Consider the following 22,080-nt stretch of genomic DNA (forward strand, 5'->3'; position numbering starts at 1 on the left):
TCAGAAGCTGCAAGAATTTTCTTGGTCTCCAGTGCCTCCCAGTGGAAAAACACAATATCACAATTCAATTCCGCAATCCCAGTGGCAGGGCTGAAATCAGCATTTAACCAGGAACAGTGCTACGCATCAAAGCGCTGGCAAAATGGAAACTAGAGATCCAAGTGACTGATCTTACAAATCTGTACTCCAAAGGTTTGGTGGAGAAGAGGAGCTGTTGAAAAAATGAGTTAACCAAAAAAAACCAACCACCAAACCCACCAGCTGACGAACACCTCACATATAGGCACACTGTCTCTGTTTCCGTTATCTAACGACAACCAGAAACATTCCCAGTAAGACAGCAGTATTAAGGTATTTAGATAAAGATTTTGGGCCTGTTGTTAAGTGTTTCAGGACAGGTGAAAGTTCTTAGCACTGCCTACAATTTAGGGAAACAGAGTCAACAGTCAGTATGTCATTTCTTCTAAGTCCTGTGTCAAACCAGTACCAGACAACAACGAAACCTAGCTAGAAGCTCCAGCCTTTTACAAGCCGGGCCTGAGAGTTGTAAAATTATTTTAAATCATAAAATTTTATCACCTAGGTATAGACACCAACAGTAACAGTTCTGGAAAGCAAAGACAAAGTTTAGCAGGTAGCACAGGCAGAAGTAGAGCAGACTCTTAGCGTTTCACATTAGGAAATTTTGTTTCAGAGAACGTGCATAAATAAAGTGCTATTGCAAAAGCAGGAGTAGTTCTCAGAAACCTAGGCTAGCACCTTCCACCTGCTTCTTGTTACCCATCAGAATGGTTAGAGTTGGTGACACCAGACCATATTGCAACAAAGCAACTGAACATGGTATTAAGTTCTCCTTCTCTCCTGGTTTCAGTTAGGACAGAGTTAATTTTCCTCCTAGCAGCTGGTAGGGTGCTATGTTTTGGCTTAGGATGAGAAGAGTGCTGATAACACCCCGATGTTTTAATTGTTGCAGAGCAGTGCTTACACCAAGCCAAGGACGTCTCAGCTTCTCGCTCTGTCCTGCCAGCAGGCAGGCTGGGGGTGCAGCAGGAGCTGGGAGGGAACAGACCCCGGACAGCTGACCCAAACTGGCCAGAGGGGTATTCCATCCCATCTGGGGTCATGCTGAACAATATACAGGGGTGGCTAGCCGGGACGGGGGGGCAGCTGCTTGGGGTTAGGCTGGGCATCGGTCAGCAGGTGGTGAGCAATTGCATTGTGCATCTCCTGTTTGTAGACATTATTAGTAGTACTATTAGCATCATTATTATTATTATTGTTATTATTATTTTTCTGTCTTAATAAACTGTCTTTATTTCAACCCACAGGCTTCACTTTCCCGTTTTTCTCCCCCATCCCAGAGAGGGAGGGGGGAGGGTGAGCGAACGGCTGCGTGGTGTGTAGCTGCTGGCCGGGTTAAATCACAACACCTTCACATTAAAGCCATTGAATGCTTTGAGCCATTCAAAGTATTTGCTGCTCTAACGATCTGTCTGCCCTCCAGTGCTAACTGGAAGCACAATTTACAGGTTACCTGAATTTGACTCCCTTTCATTTGGGAGGAACTGTAAATTAAGCTTGGCTTGGCTCACCTGCTACAGAAAAATGGTGAAGTAACTGGAGGGGAGGAACATACCCACTACAGCTGGAGATCAAACAGGTCAGCAACTGCTTGTCTCCTGCACACTCTTTGGCCTGCCCCCTGTACACATTTCTGCCAGCACAGCTATGATCACCAAGACTATCAAACAACAGCACGCCAGACCAACGTACATGCTGTGCTTTCAGAAGTCCGGCCCAGGCAGTAACCCTGCCCAAACCTTTGGGTGGTAGGCACGCCTTGCTTTGTCCATGCTAGGTGACTTTTATTTATTTTTTTACTGAATTGTTTGCTTGTGACACACTCCAGCAAATAGATTTCTACTACATAAAATACAGCTCTGCGTAGATGCTCTGCACTACAGGCACTTGTTAGCACACAGATGCCAATCAACCTACGTAACAAATCAACTGTTTGCACGTAGATGCATTATGTCCACGCTGCATAAATTCAGTCCCCATTCTCTTGAGGTTCCCTCAGTTGGAAAATCTTTGGAAGCAAAGACTCAGCCCATGTAAACAGCAGTAATTTTCAGATTATTCAGAAGTAATCAGTGAATAATTATGGGTCTAAGGACTTTCTTTTTCCTATTTTTATGCAACTCTAAAAAATGGGAACTTAAGAGGTTTACTCTGAAAACTTCTAGCAACAAAAATAAGACATCAGAAGCAGCTCAGTTCTGCAATCAACCAATTCTATGCAGTCCAGAAGCAGCGCTGGAAGATTTCCTCTAAAAGCAACAAATGCAATTTTGGAAACAGAGGAAATTGGTGCAAGTGCAATTCCTACCTCAAATTAACTTTTGTGAGATACGTTTAAGATCGGTTTAGCTTTAACTATAGTCAAAAGGAAATGGACGTATAACAGCTTGGAGATGATAACAGCAGGAAAAAACACAAAAGACCTAAAGGAAAAGGGCTGCATACTGACTGGCGATTTAGCTACCTGAATACAGTACTGGTCCCAGGAAGAAAAAAGTTCACATGCAAAGGTCTTCCGGATTAAATGCTGTACTTTAAAAACATATTCTACTTTGCGGAGCAATTACTTCCTTCTGCATATTAAGTTTTTGCTGCAGTGACTCCCCAGAGCAGCATCCCCAGTGCTGCAAAGCTTGAGAACCCCTGAGGTACTCACTGGAAATCGTCTGTGAAACTGATGTGGCTGTGGTTGTGGTGGAGGTTGTGGAGGACTGAGTACTCGAGGATGTTGACGGCGATGCTGCAGACGCGGGACTGCTGGTGGTTGGCGTGGAGGCACCTACTGCTTGGGCCTGAGCCTGGGCCTGGGCCGCCAACATCGGCGTCAGCTCCGACTGCTGAATAACTTTGACCCCATCTGGCTTAGTCCACGCAGACTCACGTGTACGTGCATTATAGAAATAGACCTGCAATTCAAGAGCACCGCCATCAAACAACCGTTTTTCTGGAGGGGAAGCACTCAAACTGGTGTAACTGCTCCCACTCTAAGCACAGGTAAGTACTACTACTAAGAGGATCAATGAGAGTATAGGACAATCGCACAATCGTTTTTGAAAGATCCGGAGCCTCCGCATGCAGGGCCATCTGACAACATCTTTACAGCAGCAGCAGACACACATCGCTCTGTTGTTTCTGGTATTCATCTTACCTTGCCATCTGGAGTTTTGTTTTCTACCCAAATCTCTTCCGCTGGGGGCATTGCTGGTGTTCCAGGGGCAGTGACAGGCGGCATCCCCGGAGGGAACATCATTCCAGGAGGTGGTGGCATGCTACCCATGGGAGGAGGCATGAACGGTGGTCTCTGAAGGCATATAAGAAATAATAATAATAATAGTGCAATATGATATATGATTTTCAGGCAGGGTTTTCCCTTATCAAAGCACCAACACACATTACAGCTGTGGTAAGGCCACCTCCACCAGCCTGGAGAGCTCCTCTGCCCGCTAATGCTATCGCTTCAGAGCACGCACTCCCTGACAAACCACCACCTACGGCAGCTGTGGGAAGCGCTTCACACCTGAGATGTTAACATGAATGCAAAGCAACAGAAAAGAGTGGCAGGAAAAAAAGTGGGGGGAAAGAAAACTCTCACAAAAAGGAGAAAATATCCTAATGCATGAAAGGAAGAATGGGAACTGTCCCTGGGAACTGCTGCTCAGATGTCCCCAGCAGTTTTCCTGCAAGGATTTCCTGCAATACCCCAAGCAGTCACAGTGACTCTCCAGTGAAGAGACACAGAGAGATTAAATCACACACAAGCACCCTATGTATTAGCAGAGCAGAGCAGCAGATTTCATCCAATCCATTCTACTTCTCAGTTATCCTTTAAGTAAAATACTGACTAGTGCTAATTCAAAAAAAAAAAAAAAAAATCAAATTACATCTTCACTAATGCATCACCAGAAGAAGTTCAGAAGTGCCCCACACATCACTGTTGCACATGAACCTGTTTTGTGCCTGTTTTCCAGGTAAAAGTACGTTGAGTTCGTTTATTTCACCTGTTTATTTAGACTGTTCTGAAATTTCCTGTGCACATTTCTCCTTGGGGAATCACTCCAGTTTTAACTGGATTTATGATTCAAAAGATTTCCTCTTGATAAAGGCAATACCAAGACAGCCCACTGTAAAAAGCTTCTAGCTCTACACTCATAACTGACTCCGTGACACGCCGCAGGCACTGACTCTGAGCTGCACCTGTGCACTGAGAATCTGAGTCCTGCCCTTCGTGGTTTTCAGCATGTGCCGTGTCCTTGGTTTCTGTTTGTGTTTGGTTTCTTTTGGAAGTTCCCCTGAGATCAGCGTTTCTGCTGGAAGACTGATATTTTGAACTGCTTTTTAAATTCACACGCTGACTCTGAGTCTTACTGAGCACTGTCCTGCCGGTTATAAAGGAAGTCAAGAAGACGTGGACAACTAAAAACAAACAAAAAAAGCCGTTTAGGTAACAACAGCCTTTCACACCTTCCTTCCTTTACTACTTCTCCTCTACAGCTCCTCCACCTGGCCGTCGGGTGCTCTTTCTCTTTGCTGCTCTACAATCCCCACAAACAACCCACTTCTTGCCTGCTGTTGCCACTTCCTGGAGAACAGAAGTTAGACCAGCCCAGGGCAGTCCAAGAGCAAGGGAAGGGATCCCAGGCGTACGGTCAGGAATCTGGAACACCCCCTCAGCTCCACACCCAGCACACCTTCTCCCCCCTTTCACACCACCACCTTCAGCTCCATGTGCACGGCAGGGCGTGAGAACAGGGACACGCTTGGTGCGGGGATTCCCTGCGTGGTAATGAGCTGCAGAGGATGCTGGCTGCACAGCAGTGAAACAGTGACCATGTAACAGCTGAGAGCTGAAACACATTCGGAAAATAAATCAAACACGTAAGGAGCTGTCAGCAGCTAAGGCTTTGGGCTTCACATGAGCTTTGACTGATCCGTGACACTGCGCAGCATCAGGAAGCAAGGCCCAGCACTTCCCCCTGTTCCGCTGCACGCTCCGATACCTTCATTTGCTCCAGCAGCTCTCAAGGCAGTGAATGGGCACAGCAGCAGGAGGTAAAACGGGATCGCAGAGCACCAGGAGAAAGGTGCAATGGGTGGAAAGAGTCTTACATAAACTTAGGCTGAGCATGAAATCCTACCACAGAACAGGGCCCCTGGTGCTAAATGAAAGGAACAGAAAAGACAACACCCAACAAGATAACGGGGCTGTTCACATCCCTCAAACTTACTGCTCCCATCCTCGGTCCCACAGGACTTTTGTTTACCTGAGAAGGTTTCAATGAAACTAAAGCTATCTCGCACCTCCCTGAGCAGCCCACGTTCCAGCCACACGCTACGTGCCCAAGGGAAGAGAACAAACTGCTATGGAAAACACAGGCTATTTTCTTCCAGAAATGTTGTGCTCACGATGATATCCCCACGCTACATTAGGCTGCAGTCTGCTGTTGCTTTATTTCAGGTGAAATGCAGCTTAGGGCCTTGTTCCTGCTCTACTGACTTCTTTGCTTCCTTCCCTCCAGCCCCGCCGTTTGCCATACGGTTTGCAGAGTTCCACACAGGTGAAGCAGGACCCAACATATCATGAAATAACCCACAACACTATTTTCTTTCCATCTTGCCCACATCCATACTTTTCAAAGTAAATTTCACAGCACTAGCATTTACTGCTCAGCTATAAAGAGTGGATTTGAACCATTTGTTATAAACCACGCAGTATTTTTACCACCTACAGTCCCGCACGGTGATTACACTGCCGTTAAAACTTTTCATGGGTCACTGACCACATACCTGTTCTCAGAGTTACTGCTCCTCTACCTAACCAGTCCCTCGGTAACCAAAAACACCCACAAACTTCCACGGTGACTACAGGTGTGGTTCAAGCAGGAACTTCAGTGGGATTCAGCTCGATGTAATGGGGTAGCTCCTCTGTCAGTCTCTGTGATGAGCCGTCCCCACTCTGAGCGGCTGTGGCACGATTCAGGTCACCCTACAGGACCGCTGTGTCCTTCACACGCCTGCTCTCTTGAGCTCAGAAGCCTGAGCACAACTGAATCTGCATCGCGTGTGGCCACAAGGCACCAACACAAAGCCAGCTTTTAGTAAACGTTCTGGTGGTGAGTTCATCCCAACTGCGTGATTAACTTAGGGTTGCCTTAAGGAACTGAATGCAAATTGCTTTTCTATTGCCCTGTGTGTGTGTGAGTGTCATAACACGGCACGAGAGCCTGACGCTTTTGCCATGCCTTGTTTTTTAAACCCAGCTCCATAGCTCTCCTCTTTTTATTGCCATTGATGAAAACAAACACAAAAACTGCCAAGTCCCAGCTCACTGAACCACAGGGCCGCCCGCCCCTTCGTTACCTGTAGGTGCGGAGGTCCCATCGGTGGCGGAATCCCTCCTGGAGGAGGCATCGGAGGCATGCTGGGGTCGAAGGGAGGCCGCCCAAACGGGGGCCGCGGTGGCGGCGGGGGCCCTCGCATCATCCCGAAGGGCGGCGGGGGCCGCATGAGGGGCGGCGGGCCCCTCATCACCGCGTTGGGCGGGGGAGCCGGGCCACGGAACCTCAGCGCCTGCTGCTGGGCCATCCTGCGGGCAGGACACGGACACACGGACACAGACACGGACAGACACACACACACAGCTCGCGCCTGCCCGGGGCACGGGGCCGGGCCCGCCGGGGCAGGCAGCGCGGGGCCCGCCGGGCTCCGACCCGCCAAGCACGCGCCGGGGCCCCGGCTCCTTCCCCTCGCCGCTCCCTCCCCCTCCCCCCGGCTGTGGGCGCCCGGCCCCGGGCCCTGCCCCCCCCCGCAGGCCCCGGCCCCGGCCCCGGCCCCGGCCCCGTCCCCTGAGCGCGGCCCGCAGAGGCCGGCGGGGCCCGTGTGCAGCGGCTGTCGGCGCCGGGCCGTGCCGTGCGTCAGAGCGGCCCCGCCCCGCACCTGATGTCCCCCCCGAAGCGCTCCGCCGCCGCCTCGCCCTCGCCGCCGCCTCCCCCCGCGCCGCCGCCGCCGCCCCGCTCCGCCATGGCCGCCTCGCAGCGCCGCCGAGCCGCCGCCGCCCCGGCCAGGCCCCGCCGCGCCCCATTGGCCGCGCCGCGCGTCCGTCACGGGGCGCGGGGGCGGGCCCGGCTCGCGATTGGCCGCGGCGCCCGCCGACTTTGAATGGGGGCAGCCAGGCGCGTCCCCATTGGCTGCCGGGGCCGCCCCGCCCCGCCCACCGAGCGGGGTCGCGCCTCACGTGACCCGAGAGCGGGCCGGAACTGACGTCACGTCAGGCGGAACCAGGCGGAAAAAAAAAAAGAACGGAAGCCGCGCCCAATCAGCGCGCAGAGCGGGGGATCCCCGCGAGCCAATCAGACCGCGCGGGCCGCTGCGCACGGCCAATCACAAAGGTCACATCGGGAGCGGCCCGCCCCGTGACGTGCCAGAGGGCGGTGCTCGGGCGGCAGCCAATGAGCGGGCGCGGCCCAGGGCCGGCCAATGGGGAGGCAGCGCGGGCTCCGCGCGGCCGCCGGGGGGCGCTGACGGGGCCGGGACGCGGGGGGGGGGACGGGGAGGGGGCTCCTGAGGGGCCGCGGGGAGCGGGGGTCTGAGGGAATACAGGTTAAATACACAAATACATACAGGTTAAATACATAAATAAAGGTTAGATAAATAAATAAATAAATACAGGCTAAATAAATAAATAAAGGTTAAATAAATAAATAAAGGTTAAATAAATAAATAAATAAAGGTTAAATAAATAAATAAATAAATAAACAAACAAACAAATAACCAACCCAGCAGGGGGTTGGCCCCAGCCATCCACGCTCCCGCCCTTCCCACCTCTCTTTCTGCCAACAATAACAGACTAAAAGCCCAAGGAGCTTTTTTCCCTGAAGTGCTGCCAGCACCAGCACCGCTGCGGGACCTGTCGGTAGCGCTGTGCTGAGGCTCCCGGTGCTGCTGCTGCCCGGCTCCTTCATGGCCCCGTTGTGCCCAGCAGGGCTGCCAGCCCCGGGCCCGCTGCCCGCACCCCCAGGAGCCGCAGGACGGGGCCGAGGTGCGTCAGAAGGGCTCGGCTTGGTGACGGCAGGAGATCAGAACGATTTCTGGACGTGATGGCTCAGATCCTCCCCAAACAGCGGGGCTGTCTGTCTGCCGCTACTGCCTTTCATCCCCACTTTCATCCGCTTGTTTCAGGATTGTCTCAATAATTTATTAATTACGGGCTGGCAGATCGGAGCATCTGCGAGGCCCTCTTCCGTGTTCAGCGGAGAGCTGGCCCCGTTCCATGCGGAGCCCCGCTGCACCGCAGCCCCCGCCCTTACTGCTCAGATTTCTTTTCTAAAAAACAAAACAAAACAACAACAACAAAAAAAAACAGCCAGTAATTCTTGGGCTGCAGCTCTTTCACAAGCAATTAGTTCTGAGGTGCACAGTGCAAGTCGCTGTGATGTGCTTGCGTTTAAAATACATTTAAACCTCACCTAGATTGTAATCCACATCTGGATTCTGAATGCAGAAGTTGCTGTTGACAGCAATAGCCTCACTAATTAACCAGCAGGGAACACTCCAAGAATGCAGATACGAAAGAGGACCAACAGGACACAGACACTAGCCTGGCTCCCGCTGCTCACTCACGTCATAGGCAGCAAAACCTCAGAGCTGCTGTCTGGGCTGGAAACACACCGCTGGGTTTGCCCCTTGGGAGAACAAGGCCTTGGCAGTGCTGGGTCTCAAGGATGGAGCCCTTCAGGGGCAAACCCAACACCAGAGCAGCTTTGGTGACTGGGGCTCTGCAGGGCAGTAAGGGATGCTGTGACAGTGTGAGTGCAATGTCTTCTGGGCGGCTGGGTATCTATCCAGACAGGTTTTTATAAAAGCCTGCACCCAGGGAGCCAGCAGCAGCCTGGTTTCAATCCCTTCTCTGACGGCAGCACCCACGGTCTCATTGCTTCAGGGCAGCGCGGGAGCATTTGGCTCCGCTCTGGGGTGTCACAGCACGGGGCTGCTGCTGTGGGTGCTGGTTGAGAGGGAGCATTTTTCACAGAGATTTTTAAACCTTCAGCCTTTTCAAATGTTCAGGTTGTTGTGATTTTTTAAGGTGTATTTCTTAAGTGATCCAACTTCCCTGCCAGGCATGCAGGAACGATGCTTGAAATTTTATGTTTTGGGTAGCCCCTCTCAAAGCTGCCCAAGTTCCTTATGTCACATCAGGTGGCCTTTGTCTTCCTCTTTGCAGCTGTGTGACAGGAGCTGATACCCAGCCCCGTCCTTGGGTTTCCCCTGCCAGGGAGTGTCACAGCCCTCGCGATGGTGACGGCTCCTGCGGGCAGGTGCCACCCCACAGCCCCCGCGCCACGTAGCTGTGCTCCGCAGCTCAGCCACACGGGCCCAGAGATGCTGACATCCTGTCATTCTTTTTCCATTTTTTCAGATTTCAGGTTGAAGTCTGATGCTGAATTAAAATTTTTGCCCTGGGCTGTCTGCAGGGCCTGCAGGCTACCGCGGTGCCAGCATCTGCCAGGGAGACCCGGGGGTGCTGTGTCGGAGGGCGGCAGCCCCAAGCTGGCACCGGGTGGCCGCGGGGGGGTCCCCGCTGCCAGGGGGCTGGCAGTGCCCCCGGCGTTCCCACTCCCTGCAGTCCAACTCCCTGCCCTGCCTCGCCCCTCGCTGCTGCACGGTGCCTGGGGTCTGCACGGGGACCTGCCTGGGCCAGCCCGGCCACAGCCCCCCAGCTGCAGCGGTCCCTGACAAACGCACACTTGCTGGCTGACGTGGCAAACAGCACCGCTGCGCAGCGGGGCTGTGCGTCCACTGATGATGTGCAGCCCCAGAGCAGCGGCTGTCGCAGATCTGCAGGCACTTGGCTGGAAGCAACGAGCTGCCTTTACCTCCAGTGTCACTTATACTGGTGGGGCTGTAGCAAGGGGCACAGCACAGCACAGCACCGCACTGCATCGCGGTGCCCAGCACCCGTCCCGCTGCCCCTCAGTGTGGATAATGTTATTTAAACCCTTCACCAACCCTGTGGCGGGGCTCAGGAGGTGGATTTTGGTCTGAAACCTGGGGCTGACATTGCTGGTGTGTGCCTGCCGCACCCCTCCATCAGCCATCGAGCTCCGTGCTGCTTGGGCAGTGTGGGGAGCTGAGGGCCCCGGGCGCCCTCAAGCTTTAACGAGGCACTTCCCCACCCAGCTGCCACACAGTGAGCTGCACGCGGTTCTCGGGTGCAGAGCTCCCTGCTCTGGCCTCATTTTTCCCCTACATTTATATGAAAAAATCCAGATTTTTCTGTACCTGGGGAGTATGTGGATCCGAGATGGGCCGGGGAGCTCAGCTGTGGTGCGGCTAGAGATGGAGGAGGTCAGTGGGTGTGCCCACAAGCAGCGAAGCAGAAGGTTTCCCAAACTCGGGCTTGTTCAGAGGTTGTAGGGTGAACCCAGCCAATGATGCTGGAGCTGAGCCTTTCTGCTGAGTGTTCACACCACAATTATGCTCCTGCTGCACCTCCACAAGGGGTACCATCTGCAGGCCGTGCCATGCCATGCTGTAAACCCTCCTGAAAATGCGCGATAGCCCTGAGTAACGTCAGCCCCATCTTGCTGGCTGCACTTGGGGCCTGGGACCCGATGCCCTGGCCGGGAGGGACGGTGTGACGGGGACACCGATGTGTGTGGTAGTCCAGGGGAACTTCCCTGCTTGAAAAACAGCCACATATCTGACACTAATGGAAAAAGACCATTAAAAAGCTTTATGATATTCTGTTCTGCTACTTCTGGTCCCTCTTTCCCTTCATTGCTGCTGGCATTTTATGAATTATTGATGTGCCTAGGTGCTCTGCTCCCCCGGTTCCTGCGCCACAGCTCCCGGTGCCTCTGCTGCTCCTTCCCCACAGCCGCTCCCCTGGCCGGGGCCGGACACCGCAGAGCTGCCCGGCCACCAGCAGCCAGGAGCCCACCAGAGGTGCCCGGCAGAGGCCCCGTCAGGGCTGGTTCCCCGGGGCAGGGCTGAGCACGGCGCTCCCCGGAGGCAGCGGGGGCCTCAGGCCTAGCTCGGGGTGCCGTGGCACGGCCCCACACACCAGCACTCCTGGGGCGCCTGTGGCACCAGGCCCCTGGCAGGCCCCGGGGGGTGGCAGGGACATGGGGTGCTCCTCGCCCTCCTGCCAGCTCCTGCCCACAGCTCTGCTTCTGCCCGGGCGCCTCCTGAAGCACCGTCAGGGATTCACATCTCCGCTGCCATGTGCAGGCAGTGTCCCCGGCCCGGGCTGGAGGGCCGCCGGGCAGCATAGAGCCAGACGGTGCAGCAGGGCACCCCAAAAGCAGGCCTTGCACAGGGCACTGAGATGTGCTCCTCCCAGAGGCACCGTGAGTGCTGGCTGGGGGCTGACCTGAGCTGGGCACGCTGAGGCGAGCCTTCCCGGCCTGTTGTGCATTCGGCTGCCGGGGAGTGCAGTAAATTGGAGCATTTCAGGCTCTGCTTCAGGTCTGCCATGAGTCCTGGGGAACGGCATCAGTGTTAAATCCCAGGACATCCAGTCCCATGACCAATTTGCTCGTGTTTCAGCGGCGGGGACTAATGTGTTTTCCATGTTAATGTGCACGCACGTGGCACCCAGCCCGTCTCAATGTGGAGCTGCTGATATGACCTGACTAACTCACGCGCCCTGTTTGTGCGGGACCCCGGGCAGCTTTCCTACACCCTCTGGCTGCCCAGGCCTTGTTGGCGTGGGGCTGGAAGGGGCCCCCCTCCGCGGCCCCCCAGGACCGTGCTGCAGCTGGAGGTGGCCACACAGCCCAGTGCAGGGCACCAGGTCGCCACCTCCAGCCGGAGCTGCCCTGGGTGGGAAGCCCTGCGGGCTGCTTCACCGCACAGGAAGCGAGCGGCTCCTCCTTCCCTGGCATCTCTGACACAGAAAATGCTTCGCTCTGTTCGAAATGCTGCCGGTGCTTTCACTGCTCCCTTCCTTTTAGAAAGCTACTGGGAAAAACATCACCTTTCTCACCCTTCTAAAAGCCCAGCAATACAGGTAGTTCTGAGTATTTCCTTCCCTCTTTACACTGAGATTGCTGGCCGCATTCTGAGCTGTGAGGCATTGCCGTGCCGTTGGCAGCCCTAGCACTGAGGCTGACCCCCTGGAGCTGGTCCCAGCTCCCCCTCGCCTCTCTTGATCCGTCTGCAGCCGCCCGTCCCGTTCCTCATCCAGCACGGGGCTGGGGGGGGCAGCACAGCCCTTCTGCCCGTCAGCTGCCCCATGCCATCGCCCGGCCCTGAGGCCAGGGCCATCAGCTGCTGGGGGATCTGCAGAGCATAAAAACCAACCAGGAAACAAGCAGGAGCTTGGATGTTTTCTCAGATGCTTTTACAAGTTCTCACTGCATTACCTAAAGAAGGAAAGAAGGATGGTGGAGTTTTGTATTCCTGTTTGTTTGTTTGTTTGTTTGCGTAGAGGCAGAGAGCTGCGTTCAGGCCATGCTGTGGCAATGTTTGTAGACTAACCTGTTGTGGCATTTGGGGAAAAACAAACGTATTCAGAATCAACCAAGGTCTCAAACTTTAAATGCTGTCTCTGACTCAGACCCTAGCCACATCTTATTCCTGTTCCCTGAGCAAGGAGCGCTCACGGTGGGGCTGTGCCAGGAGCTCCGTGCAGGTTGCTGTCCCCGGCCAATGGCCAGCCCCCGGCTCTGGGCACGCAGCCCCACCGGCACCCAGGCGGGGTCGGGGCTGCTCGGGGCCCGCTGCACGGGGCAGAGCTGCTGGGGGCCTGCAGGAGGGCCCTGGGCTCTGGCAAGTGGCCGTGAGTTCTGACACCCCGCTGGAGCATCTGTGCACATCCCATGCAGGCCCTGAAAATTCAGTCCTCGTGCCGAAAGCGTTCCTGATTTTTCAGGGGTTTGTCCTCCAGGCCTGATGTTCTTTTATGTGTTTTTTGTTGTGCGAATTACACAGTGTGTTTGGGCAAGCTGCGTGCAGCACTGTCCCACAGGTGGCTCTGAAGGAAGATTTCAAACACTGAAGATGAAAGGGATGTTCTTTGTGTGCCATAAATACTTCAGCTTCTGCGTGTGGCTCTGCTCGCTGAGTGTCTGAAAGCACAAACAGCTCCAACCCATTTGGCTTCTCTTTCAGAACAAGTAGCTCAGCTGAGCCCAAGCGCGCTGCTGTCCCTGCACTTCGCGTCGCCTCTGGCAGTGTGAGCGGCCAGTGAGTTCTGCACAGCCAGTGTCTGGCGGAGAGCGCTGACCTTGGCCCCGGGCTCCGGTGCCAGCGTACTGCCTTCTGCCCGCAGCAGCATGAGTGGCTCCGGCTGCTGCTTGGGAGCAACCTCAGGATGCAGCCACAAGGCGCTGGGACGCCTGTGGTGAGGTGGGGGGGCTCTGCAGGGGCGGGCACTGGGGTGAGCCCCCAGCTGCAGCACCGGCACCTGCTGCCCACCGCCCACCGTCCCGCAGGGATCAGAGGAGCTGGAGCCCAGGCGTATTGGCAGCACACGGATCCTGTCCTCCCGGGTGGAGATGCATTTTCTGTGCACACAATGAAGCAGAAATCCATTAAATCACACTCACTCTCATTTGCAAAGGCACAGGCAGCTCTGCCAGGGTAACTCTGAGCCTGTTTCTGCAGGGACCGTCTGTTGCTCAGAAGCGGCCCAGCAGCGCAGTCCCCAGCGGACAACTTCATCCCGGGGCGATGTCCCCAGCGTGGTGTCCTTGGTGGGGCCCCTCCCAGCCACCCATGGGTGCAGACACGTCCCCTGCACCCCGGTCCTCCCTGGGTGCCTTCCCGGTGCTTCCAGGTCCTGGAGGCAGGGCTTATGCCGTGTAAACAAGGACCTGGTAAACTCACAGGACGCATGCATTAGACACACCAGCCTCAGGAGGAGAAAAATCAAAGGTTTCCCTGCAAATCCATCTGCCCTACATCTCTTCTCCATTTTGATCTCCAAACTCATGCAAGTTTAAAAAGCAAGTAAATGCTGACAGTGTGATTAACCTCCCCACCTGCTCCCTGCCTCTTTCTCTCCTGAACAGAGGAGCTCACCTGCCTGCTGGGAGCATCTCCTTCCACGCCGAAGATGTGGGGAGTCAAACCGGGGCGGTTCCACTGAAATTACAAAACGCTGTGCTTTTAAATAGGTGCTGAATTATTTAGTGCCTTTGCACTATCCGAACGCTTTGCTCTTTTGGTGGGTGATGGCTTGGTTTCCGTCCCAGCTTTTCCATTGGGAAAGTGAGTGGATGGAGGGGTCCGGCACGCCTCGGGCACCCAGAGCCACCCACCCACAGGGCGGCGCCCAGGGGTGCTGTGGGGGCTGCCGGGGCCGGGTGGTGCCAAGGGGCAGGGAGCTGATCCCTGAACCCTGTGCCTGGGGATAGGGCAGCACTGGGCGCTCCCGTGGCAGGGACCGAAGGCGCGGGGGGAAGTAACCCGGCTGGGGCTGTCGGGGGTCCCCCCGCAAGCCCACGCTCTGCAGCCCCGGCCCAGTCCCTGCAGGCACTGCGTCCAGTCACCTGGTGCTCTCCTTCAGCACACACCGGCTGTGGAACCCCGTCCTTGGGATGAAGCAGCAGGGCGCTGAACTGTAAAACGTTCCTGAATGTGTTCCTGTTACCGCCACGTCCCAGAACCATTGAATTAGTCTGCAACAAGCCCCTGGCAGAGAGGGCAGATCTGCAGATGAGAAGTCCGTTTCCACGTAGCCTGTTCCGTTCTGATCTCACACCAATGCCAGCGCTGCCTGATCCCTGCCACCGGCTCCCTGCGTCCACACACACCAGAAATAAATGTCTGGCACCTGGCTGACCCTAAGCACCCGCAGCCTCTGCGGCATGAGAGGAGGGTGCGGGCGCTCCTAACGTGCTGCATTCAGGGCTTCATTTTCACCAGGCAGGTTGGCGACGTTTAGCTGGTGTCAGTACTATTTTACAACAGTTGATCTAGATTTATATAGCATTATTGCACATTTTTAATTCTCTTTGGATTTTAAAACAAAGCATTTCATTTTCATCTGCACATTGTTTCATTCCTCCACAAAACGCTGTGACACGGATCTCCATCTATAGCTCTAAATTTACTTTAGAAACAAAGCTTAAGTCATGTCTTGATGGCGGAATAAAACTAACTAACATTTCCAGGCAAAACGCAGAGCACAACTGCTGGCATTAAAGACAAATTCACTTAATTGCTTTACAACGCTCTGTTCTGAAAATAACTGGAAAACCTGCAGGACTGCAGCCGATTCCTGCTGCTCCATATCGGTGTAAAACGTCAGGGTTTGCGGCAGTGCATTTCCACAGAGCTCTGTGTTTGCTCTGAATGCCCACATGCAGCCTGTGGCAACGAGTACTCGGTGTCCCCAGACTGACTGGAGTTGCAAGAAGGGGAGGAGGGAGAGGGAAGCCCCATTGCTGCTGAGCTGAGCAGGGCGTTTGTTCAGCCAGGGATGGGCCAACACCAACTTGTGCTGCCCGGGGCCCACCGGGCTCTGCAGCAAAACCCCCAGCGTCTGAGGTCGTCTGTGGGGAAGAGATGGACCGGGTGCGGCGCTGAAACATCCCCACGCGGGGGTTGGGGCGGCTGGGCTGGGATTGGGATGGGGACAGGGATGGGGATGGCGACGGGGATGGCGATGGGATGGGACAGGATGGGACGGGATGGGATGGGATAGGGATAGGATGGGCAATGTTAGGACAAGTTCAAGGCTAAGCAGGATGTGCTAGGGCTAAAGTTTCTCCAACCCCCCAAGCCCAGCTGTCACCGAACAGCTCCGTGATGCCTGTATAACCCGCAGGTCCCACACCTGCCAGGTGCAGGCGGTGCTCCTCACCTTAACAGACCCACCAGAGCAGGGGCCAAAGCCTGGGCCACCCCCCCCAGCGGCACAGGGCAGGGGCTGGGGGTCCCCGATCCCATTGCCCCCTGCTCCTCCTGCCCCTGCCGTTGTGTGTCTGGGGCCCCCTCGCACATCTCCCTGTGATATCAGATGTGCTTCTATTGATTTCCTCCCTGCATTTGTTTTTGTTATTCATTATTAATGGGATCATTTTTCTATCCTTCGTGCATGAAGGCAAATTTTGTGTAAAAATCAATTGAGTGAGCACCGCCAATGGCTTGTTTGGTTTTCTTTGCTTTCATCTCTCGTGTGCAGTCCCCGGGAGACAGAAAGCAGGATATTAAGGAACAAGCACGGAATGGGGAAAAAAAAATAATAAATCAATTGTTAGTGGTTCAGAAACCATATAAAGGGATTTGCCTGCTGGATCTTTGTCTCAAACGCATGTGCTTTACTGAGCATTTTTCTCCGCTGCCCATCTTCCAGCTCAGGCCAGGTTTCACTTTCTGCTTTCTGCCCAGGCTGCCGTTTGAAGGCAGCTCCCCTGCTCGCCAGGACAGCACACTGGCCTGGATGGTTTTGTTTTAACAGGGCTGGGGGGAGCTTTTGCGTGTGTGTTTGGGGGGTGTTAAGGAATTAACTATCACAGGGTGGTTGCCACAGACCCACTGGGCAGCAGCAAGAGCCCAAGCCCTCTGTGGAAGTGGGAATCCTGCATCCTCACACAGCTGGAGGTGAACAGGGGTACGAGGGGCTGCATTTTGGCAGCAGCTCCTCCCAAACTGGCACCCACACAGAGTGAGGTGCCCCCCACCTGCCCGCCCCAGGAGGGGCTGGGCCAAAAAAGCCGGGGTGGAGCCGGTGCCCAGGGCCTCCCCAGGGGAAGGATGGAGCCAGGCACAGCCATGACCCTTCCCTGATCACCCCTTGGCTTTGTTTCCCAGCTTCAGGGCACTGCCCCCTACACCAGGAAGAAAATATGTGCTGTTACTTCGTGCCTCCTCAGCAACAAATACCAGTTCCAAACTATTCCCGCTGCAGTCAAAATAACTTATTCCTCAGCTCCAGGAGGATCAGATGAGTTTCGTGTTCAGTGTATGCACCTGGAGCTGGAGCTTTGACAGCCAAACCCAGTGAAAGACTTAGGCATCAACCGTGGTTAAAACAAAACGTACCTGAGCTCCAAGGAAAAACCCCAAGTGAAGCACTCAGGTCCTGTGTGTCACATCTGGGCAGAGCAAGGCACAGAACAGCACGTGGAGAGGAGAAAGAAACCTGGAATTCACAGAGAGTGAAATCTGGGCAAGGGGAATCATCTCAGCCTGAGCCACGGGGAGCTCCTCTTGGGGCAGCTCTGTCTCCGTGCAGAGGGGAACTGGGAGCAGAGGAGGACAAGCAAGAAGGATCAGGTGCCTCAGACCTCACTGGCCAGCGTATGTGAAGGAGAGAAGGAGCACACGGGAGCTCTTGTTTCAGGGAGAGTAATTGTAGATTTTGAGGTCTAAAGTTCATTTAGGAGTTGTTTTACATCTTTAAGTCATTTTTGGGACCTGGCCAAAAAGGACAAATGCAAAATTGTCACACAAACATGGGCAAAATAAGAACAGTCACAAAAAGTAAAACCTCGTGGACACCTTTGCCGCTGTAAGAACAAGCAGGGTCCTATTTCCCTCCCAGAAGTGAACAGGTGAGAAGGGCACCATAGCTGCAGCGTAGGCTTAATAAATACCAGTGAGCGGAAACACAGGCTACGTGAGCTAAACCTGGCTGAGCTGGGTTTAACACAAGCTGGAGAGAATCGTACACCCGTCTGAGGGCAGCGCCAGGAGGCTTAAAGTTATTCCTGAGCCTTCCTGGAAGCCAAGCGGCGTGAGGCTGCACCGTGCCGCCGGCAGCAGCACCGGCCGGGTGCGGTGTGGGTGTGGGGGTGGGGGTGGGGGTGGGGGTGGGGGTGGGGGTGTTCCTCTCCGCGGAGCCCGGGCACCTCCTGTCCGGGGAGCTGCTGGCACCGGCCGCGGGCTGCGGGACGGGGGGCGGCGAGCTCAGCCCCGCAGCCCCCGGCAGCGCCCCGCGGGCTGCTCCCGGCCCGGCCCCGGCGGGCGGCCCCGGCCCCCTCCCGGCGGCTCGCAGGGCACCGCTGGGCCGGGCGGAGGCGCCGCAGCCCCGGGGGGCGTCGGGCCCGGGGAGCCGCAGCCCCGACGGGAGGGCGGCGGGAGGCGCCGGCAGCCGTGAGCGGGAATGGGGCGAGGTGGAAACGGCTCTTACCTGCCCTTCCTACAGCAAAGTGCCCGCTCGGAGCCCCGGCAGCGCCGCCGGCCCTGCCTCGGAGAGGATCTGCTGAAGTCCTAGCGGACGGCGGGGAAAAGATGCCGTCTGAATCGCCTTCTGCCCTTTTTATACTCCGGCAGGCAATTAATATTGCATCACCCTTATTTTAAATTTTCAGAACCCGCAATATAATGTAATGGCATGAGGGCATTTATTATTAAAGGACGTTTGATTGGGGGAAAATCATTGGGGCCGATCGGAAGCACCCGGAGCCAGGGAGCGTTCAGGCTCCGCACGTCCCGCAATTAAAAGGCCGAGTTTGTCAGGGCGCTGCCTAATGGGGGAGGAGGGCGAGGCCCGGCTCCGCGGCTCGGTGTTTGTCACTCCGTGAAACGCCGAAGTGAAATATTCAGAAGCGCGCTTCCACCATTAATTTTTAATCGTTAAGGTGCTTCTGGGAATCATAAATAAAAGCCTTTTCCCCTCTTAAACAGCATCAGAAATGAACCCGCGGTAGGTGCTCTTTGGGTGAGTTTTTGTTCGAACCCCGGCGGAGGGGCTGCGGAGCCGCGGCGGGCACCGGGCACCGGGCACCGGCACCGGGCACCGGGCACAGGGCCGGGGCGGCTCGCCCGTGCCCGGGGTGGCGGCGCCCACAGCACAACGGGGGCCCGGCGGGGCGAAGCCTCGTCCCGCTTCCCGGGGGAATCGCACCGCCGGCGGCTTTTCGTTGTTCTCGCACTCGCGCACGTTTCCTTCGCTCCTCCCGGCGCCGTCCGCCCAGCTCGGGACAGGAGAGGGAGCCAGAAAAGACACGGCCCCTTCGGGTTGAAAAATAAAGCCTTTATTCCAGAGTCGAGGTGGGGAAGAGCGCTCGGGCCGGAGCTCTCCGCGGAGGGTCGGGACGGGACGGGGCGGGACGGGCGGGACGCACGGACCGGGAGGGGCGCGGAGCGCGGCCGCGGGGCTCGGCTCCGGTGCGGGCGAGCCTCCGAAAGCGGCTCCTCGCTCCGCCACGCCGGGTCCGGGCACCGCGGAACGGCCCCGCTCGGCGGCCCGGCCCCGGCAGCCGTCGGTGCCGCGGGGCGGCGGAGCGGGGGGCCCGGGGCCGGGCCCGGGGCGCCTCGGCCGTGCCGGGGGGCTCGGGGGGGGGGCTGGTGGCGGCCCGGCCCGCCCCGTCCGGGCGCTCGGCGGGGCCGCGCGGCCTCGCCCCGTCCCGCAGCAGCCGCGGCGCGGTGCGGAGCCGTCGGGGCGGCGGGGCCGGGGCCGCCGTCAGTGCACGGCCGAGTACTTCATGCGCTTCTGCTTCTGGCGCTGGTTGCAGAACCAGACGCGCACCACGTTCTTCTTGAGGTCCAGCTTCTCGGCGATGGCGGCGATCTTCTCGGAGGACGGCCGCGGCTGCAGCGCGAAGTAGGCCTCCAGCGAGCGCTTCTCGGGCGCGGCGATCGAGGTCCGCTTGCGCTTGCGCTCGGCGCCCGCGAAGAGCTCGGGCTTGGCGGCGCGGTCGCGGTGCGCGGCCTCGGCCTCCTCCAGCCAGGCCTGCAGCACCGGCCGCAGCGCCGTCATGTTGTTGTGCGACAGCGTCAGCGACTCGAAGCGGCAGATGGTGCTCTGGCTGAGCGAGCCCACGCCCGGGATCTTCAGGTTGGCCAGGGCCGCCCCCACGTCGGCCTGGGTCACCCCCAGCTTGATGCGGCGCTGCTTGAAGCGCTCGGCGAAGGCCTCGAGCTCGCGCGGGTCGGACTCCACGTCGGGCAGGCAGGGGGGCGCGGCGGGCAGCGGCGGCGCGGGGCCCCCCGGCGGGCCCATGCCCATGGCCAGGTGGCCCATGGCGCCCAGCGGGTGCGGCGGCAGCGGCGCCGGCACGGCCGGGGGCTCGGGCAGGCCGCCGACGGCCAGCGAGGGCGAGAGGTGCTCCAGGAGGTCGCCGTCCAGCGCCGGGTGCGCGGCGTGGTGCGGGTGCGAGGTGAGCGCCGCGGGGTGCGGCAGGGCGGCGGGGGCGGCCGAGGTGCAGGGGACGCTGCTCATGGTGTGGTAGGTGGCGTCCGGCTTGAAGGGGTGGCTCTTGCCGTGGGAGACGATATCGACAGCCGCCAGAGCCTCCGCGCGGGCCAGCAGGCTCTCATCAAAGCTTCCAAATATATTGCCCTGGAGCTGCGAGCAAGAATGCGCATAGTGGAGTCAGTGGGGAATACTGTCATCTCCGGATTAAAAACCTTGCCGAGCACAGAGATTCCTCCTCAAAGCTCAGGTCATAAAAATTAATATGAAGGCAGAAGCTTTGCTCGAAGAGACGTGTGGATCAGAGACGAGAGCGAGAGGGAGAGGGGAGAGGGGGGGAGAGAGAGGCTCGGAGATACGCGATTGTTCTGGTGACATGAAAAAAACATTAAGCGAGTGCCTGTCAAAAATTGTGCCTTAAAGCGGTAATTATGCTTAATCTACATACCTGCGGGGCTGGGAGGCAAACTCTGCGCATAGCCTCCGAGCTGGAGTGCAGGCTGGAGTACTTGGGCTCCTGGAGGGCAGCGTGCATGGTGAAGGGCTGCTTGGCGTTCATGGCCATCATCTTTGCACACCTCGCAGGTAGGCAGCCCGTGACATCGACTCCGGGTTGTCTCTCTGCCTCGCCACTGTCAAAGTGAGCTATTTTCAATGACAGAGCTTCCCTCTCCGCGCCCGCTCGCGCCCCCCCCACCCGCTCCTTCACTCATCTTACACGCTGCCTGCCAGCCCCGGGCCCCGCGCAGGCGTGCTGCGGGGCGGCACCGGAGGGCACCGGCACCGGGACAGCGCCGAGCCCCGCGCCCCGCAGCCCAGCCCCCGCGGCCGGCCGGACGCGCCGTCGGGGCCGGGCCGCTCACCGGCGCGGGGCGGAACCGGAGGGGAGGGGGGCGGCGGGCAGCCCCCGGCCGGGCAGTGCCGGGCAGGCCCAGCGGGGAGCGGAGGGGCCGCGCCCGCCGCCCTCGAAGCCCGGGAGCTGCCGGCAGCGGCGGCCGTCGGGGGGAGCGCCGGGCCCTGCCTGCCCGGCGAGAGGCCGGGGCAGCCCGCCAGGAGCCGCCGGGGGGCGCGGGGCAGCCGGTGCCGGGGGAAGGGGGCAGCAGGGGCAAGTTTCTCCCCGACAGCGCGGAACCCGGGCGAGGCCCGGCCAGGCCCCGGCGGCTCCTTGGACTCGGCCAGGAGGAGAGCAGAGCCCGCACCCCGGGCCCGGGCGCGGGAGGGCTCCCACAGGGCCGCCGGTGCCGAGGTCCCTCCCCGAGGGCCCGCAGCGAGGGGGCGGCCGAGCTGCCCCGTCCTGCAGCCGGGGCCCTGCCCCGTCCCGCGGGCCCGGCCGCGAGAGCCCCCGGGGAGCCGCCCGGGTGTTCTCCGCCCCCTCGGGTGTCCGCTCGCCGGGGGGATAAACCCCGCAAGCACAACAAGGCGAAGCGCCTGGTGCGGTTCCCTCACGGCTCGCAGAGCCCCTGCAGCCCCGGCTGAGCACCGCACGAGCTGCTCGGCAAACTGCAAAGGCGGCGGCGCCCCCAGCTCCCCGCAGGCGCCGCCACAGCAAACGCCCCGCGCCGCCCACGGAGCCGGGCTCGGGCTGCGCCCCCCGGGCAGCCCCGGTGCCCCCCCCGCTGCCGGGCCCGTCCTGCGCCCCTCACTCGGGCAAATCTCCCCTGACACCGGGGCCGCAGTACGGCCGCGTTACACGAGAGGAGGGACCCGGGGAGTAAAATTCCGCTGATTTCAGCGTTTGTCGGCGTTACGAGGGTCCCGGGGGCAACATTTCCGTTGAAGTCAAGATAACGCAAGGAAATATTTCCCTCGAGGAATTTGTTTTCATAGGAAACCGCGCGTGGGCAGACCGTGGGGCTTCCTCAACGTCGTGGGCGCAGCTTCAGGTCCCGGCGAGGCTCCGAGGCGCCCCGCGG

General features: G+C 57.9%; 2 protein-coding genes across 5 annotated transcripts in view; both read right to left on the reverse strand.

The window, feature by feature from the left end:
• The window catches only part of TCERG1 (transcription elongation regulator 1), a 34,924-nt gene extending 27,751 nt beyond the window's left edge, over window positions 1–7,173 (reverse strand). For all 4 annotated transcript variants that reach the window (XM_027468721.3, XM_027468720.3, XM_027468719.3 and 1 more), the window contains exons 1-4: window positions 7,015–7,173; window positions 6,439–6,664; window positions 3,230–3,382; window positions 2,738–2,987 (exon numbers count right to left, since the gene is read on the reverse strand). In XM_027468721.3, the coding sequence (XP_027324522.2) occupies window positions 2,738–2,987; window positions 3,230–3,382; window positions 6,439–6,664; window positions 7,015–7,100 (715 nt within the window). In that variant the 5' untranslated portion in view covers window positions 7,101–7,173. The remainder of the gene's footprint in view (window positions 1–2,737; window positions 2,988–3,229; window positions 3,383–6,438; window positions 6,665–7,014) is intronic.
• A 12,129-nt stretch (window positions 7,174–19,302) lies between these two features.
• Window positions 19,303–20,967, reverse strand: POU4F3 (POU class 4 homeobox 3). Its single transcript, XM_027468716.3, has 2 exons — window positions 20,616–20,967; window positions 19,303–20,320 (listed from the first exon to the last, which is right to left on the reverse strand). The coding sequence occupies exons 1-2, from the start codon at window positions 20,733–20,735 to the stop codon at window positions 19,436–19,438; spliced, it is 1,005 nt and encodes a 334-aa protein (XP_027324517.1). The 5' UTR covers window positions 20,736–20,967; the 3' UTR covers window positions 19,303–19,435.
• Between the last annotated feature and the right edge of the window lie 1,113 nt (window positions 20,968–22,080).

Source organism: Anas platyrhynchos, chromosome 14 (genome assembly GCF_047663525.1).
Source record: "Anas platyrhynchos isolate ZD024472 breed Pekin duck chromosome 14, IASCAAS_PekinDuck_T2T, whole genome shotgun sequence".
In the NCBI taxonomy this organism is placed as follows: Eukaryota; Metazoa; Chordata; class Aves; order Anseriformes; family Anatidae; genus Anas; species Anas platyrhynchos.

Excerpts from the sequence above, each read along its gene's own strand:
- POU4F3 (XM_027468716.3), bottom strand. The coding sequence starts at position 20,735 with ATGATGGCCATGAACGCCAAGCAGCCCTTCACCATGCACGCTGCCCTC. Across the intron at positions 20,321-20,615 it reads TTTGCCTCCCAGCCCCGCAG|CTCCAGGGCAATATATTTGG; the intron begins GTATGTAGATTA and ends TCTTGCTCGCAG.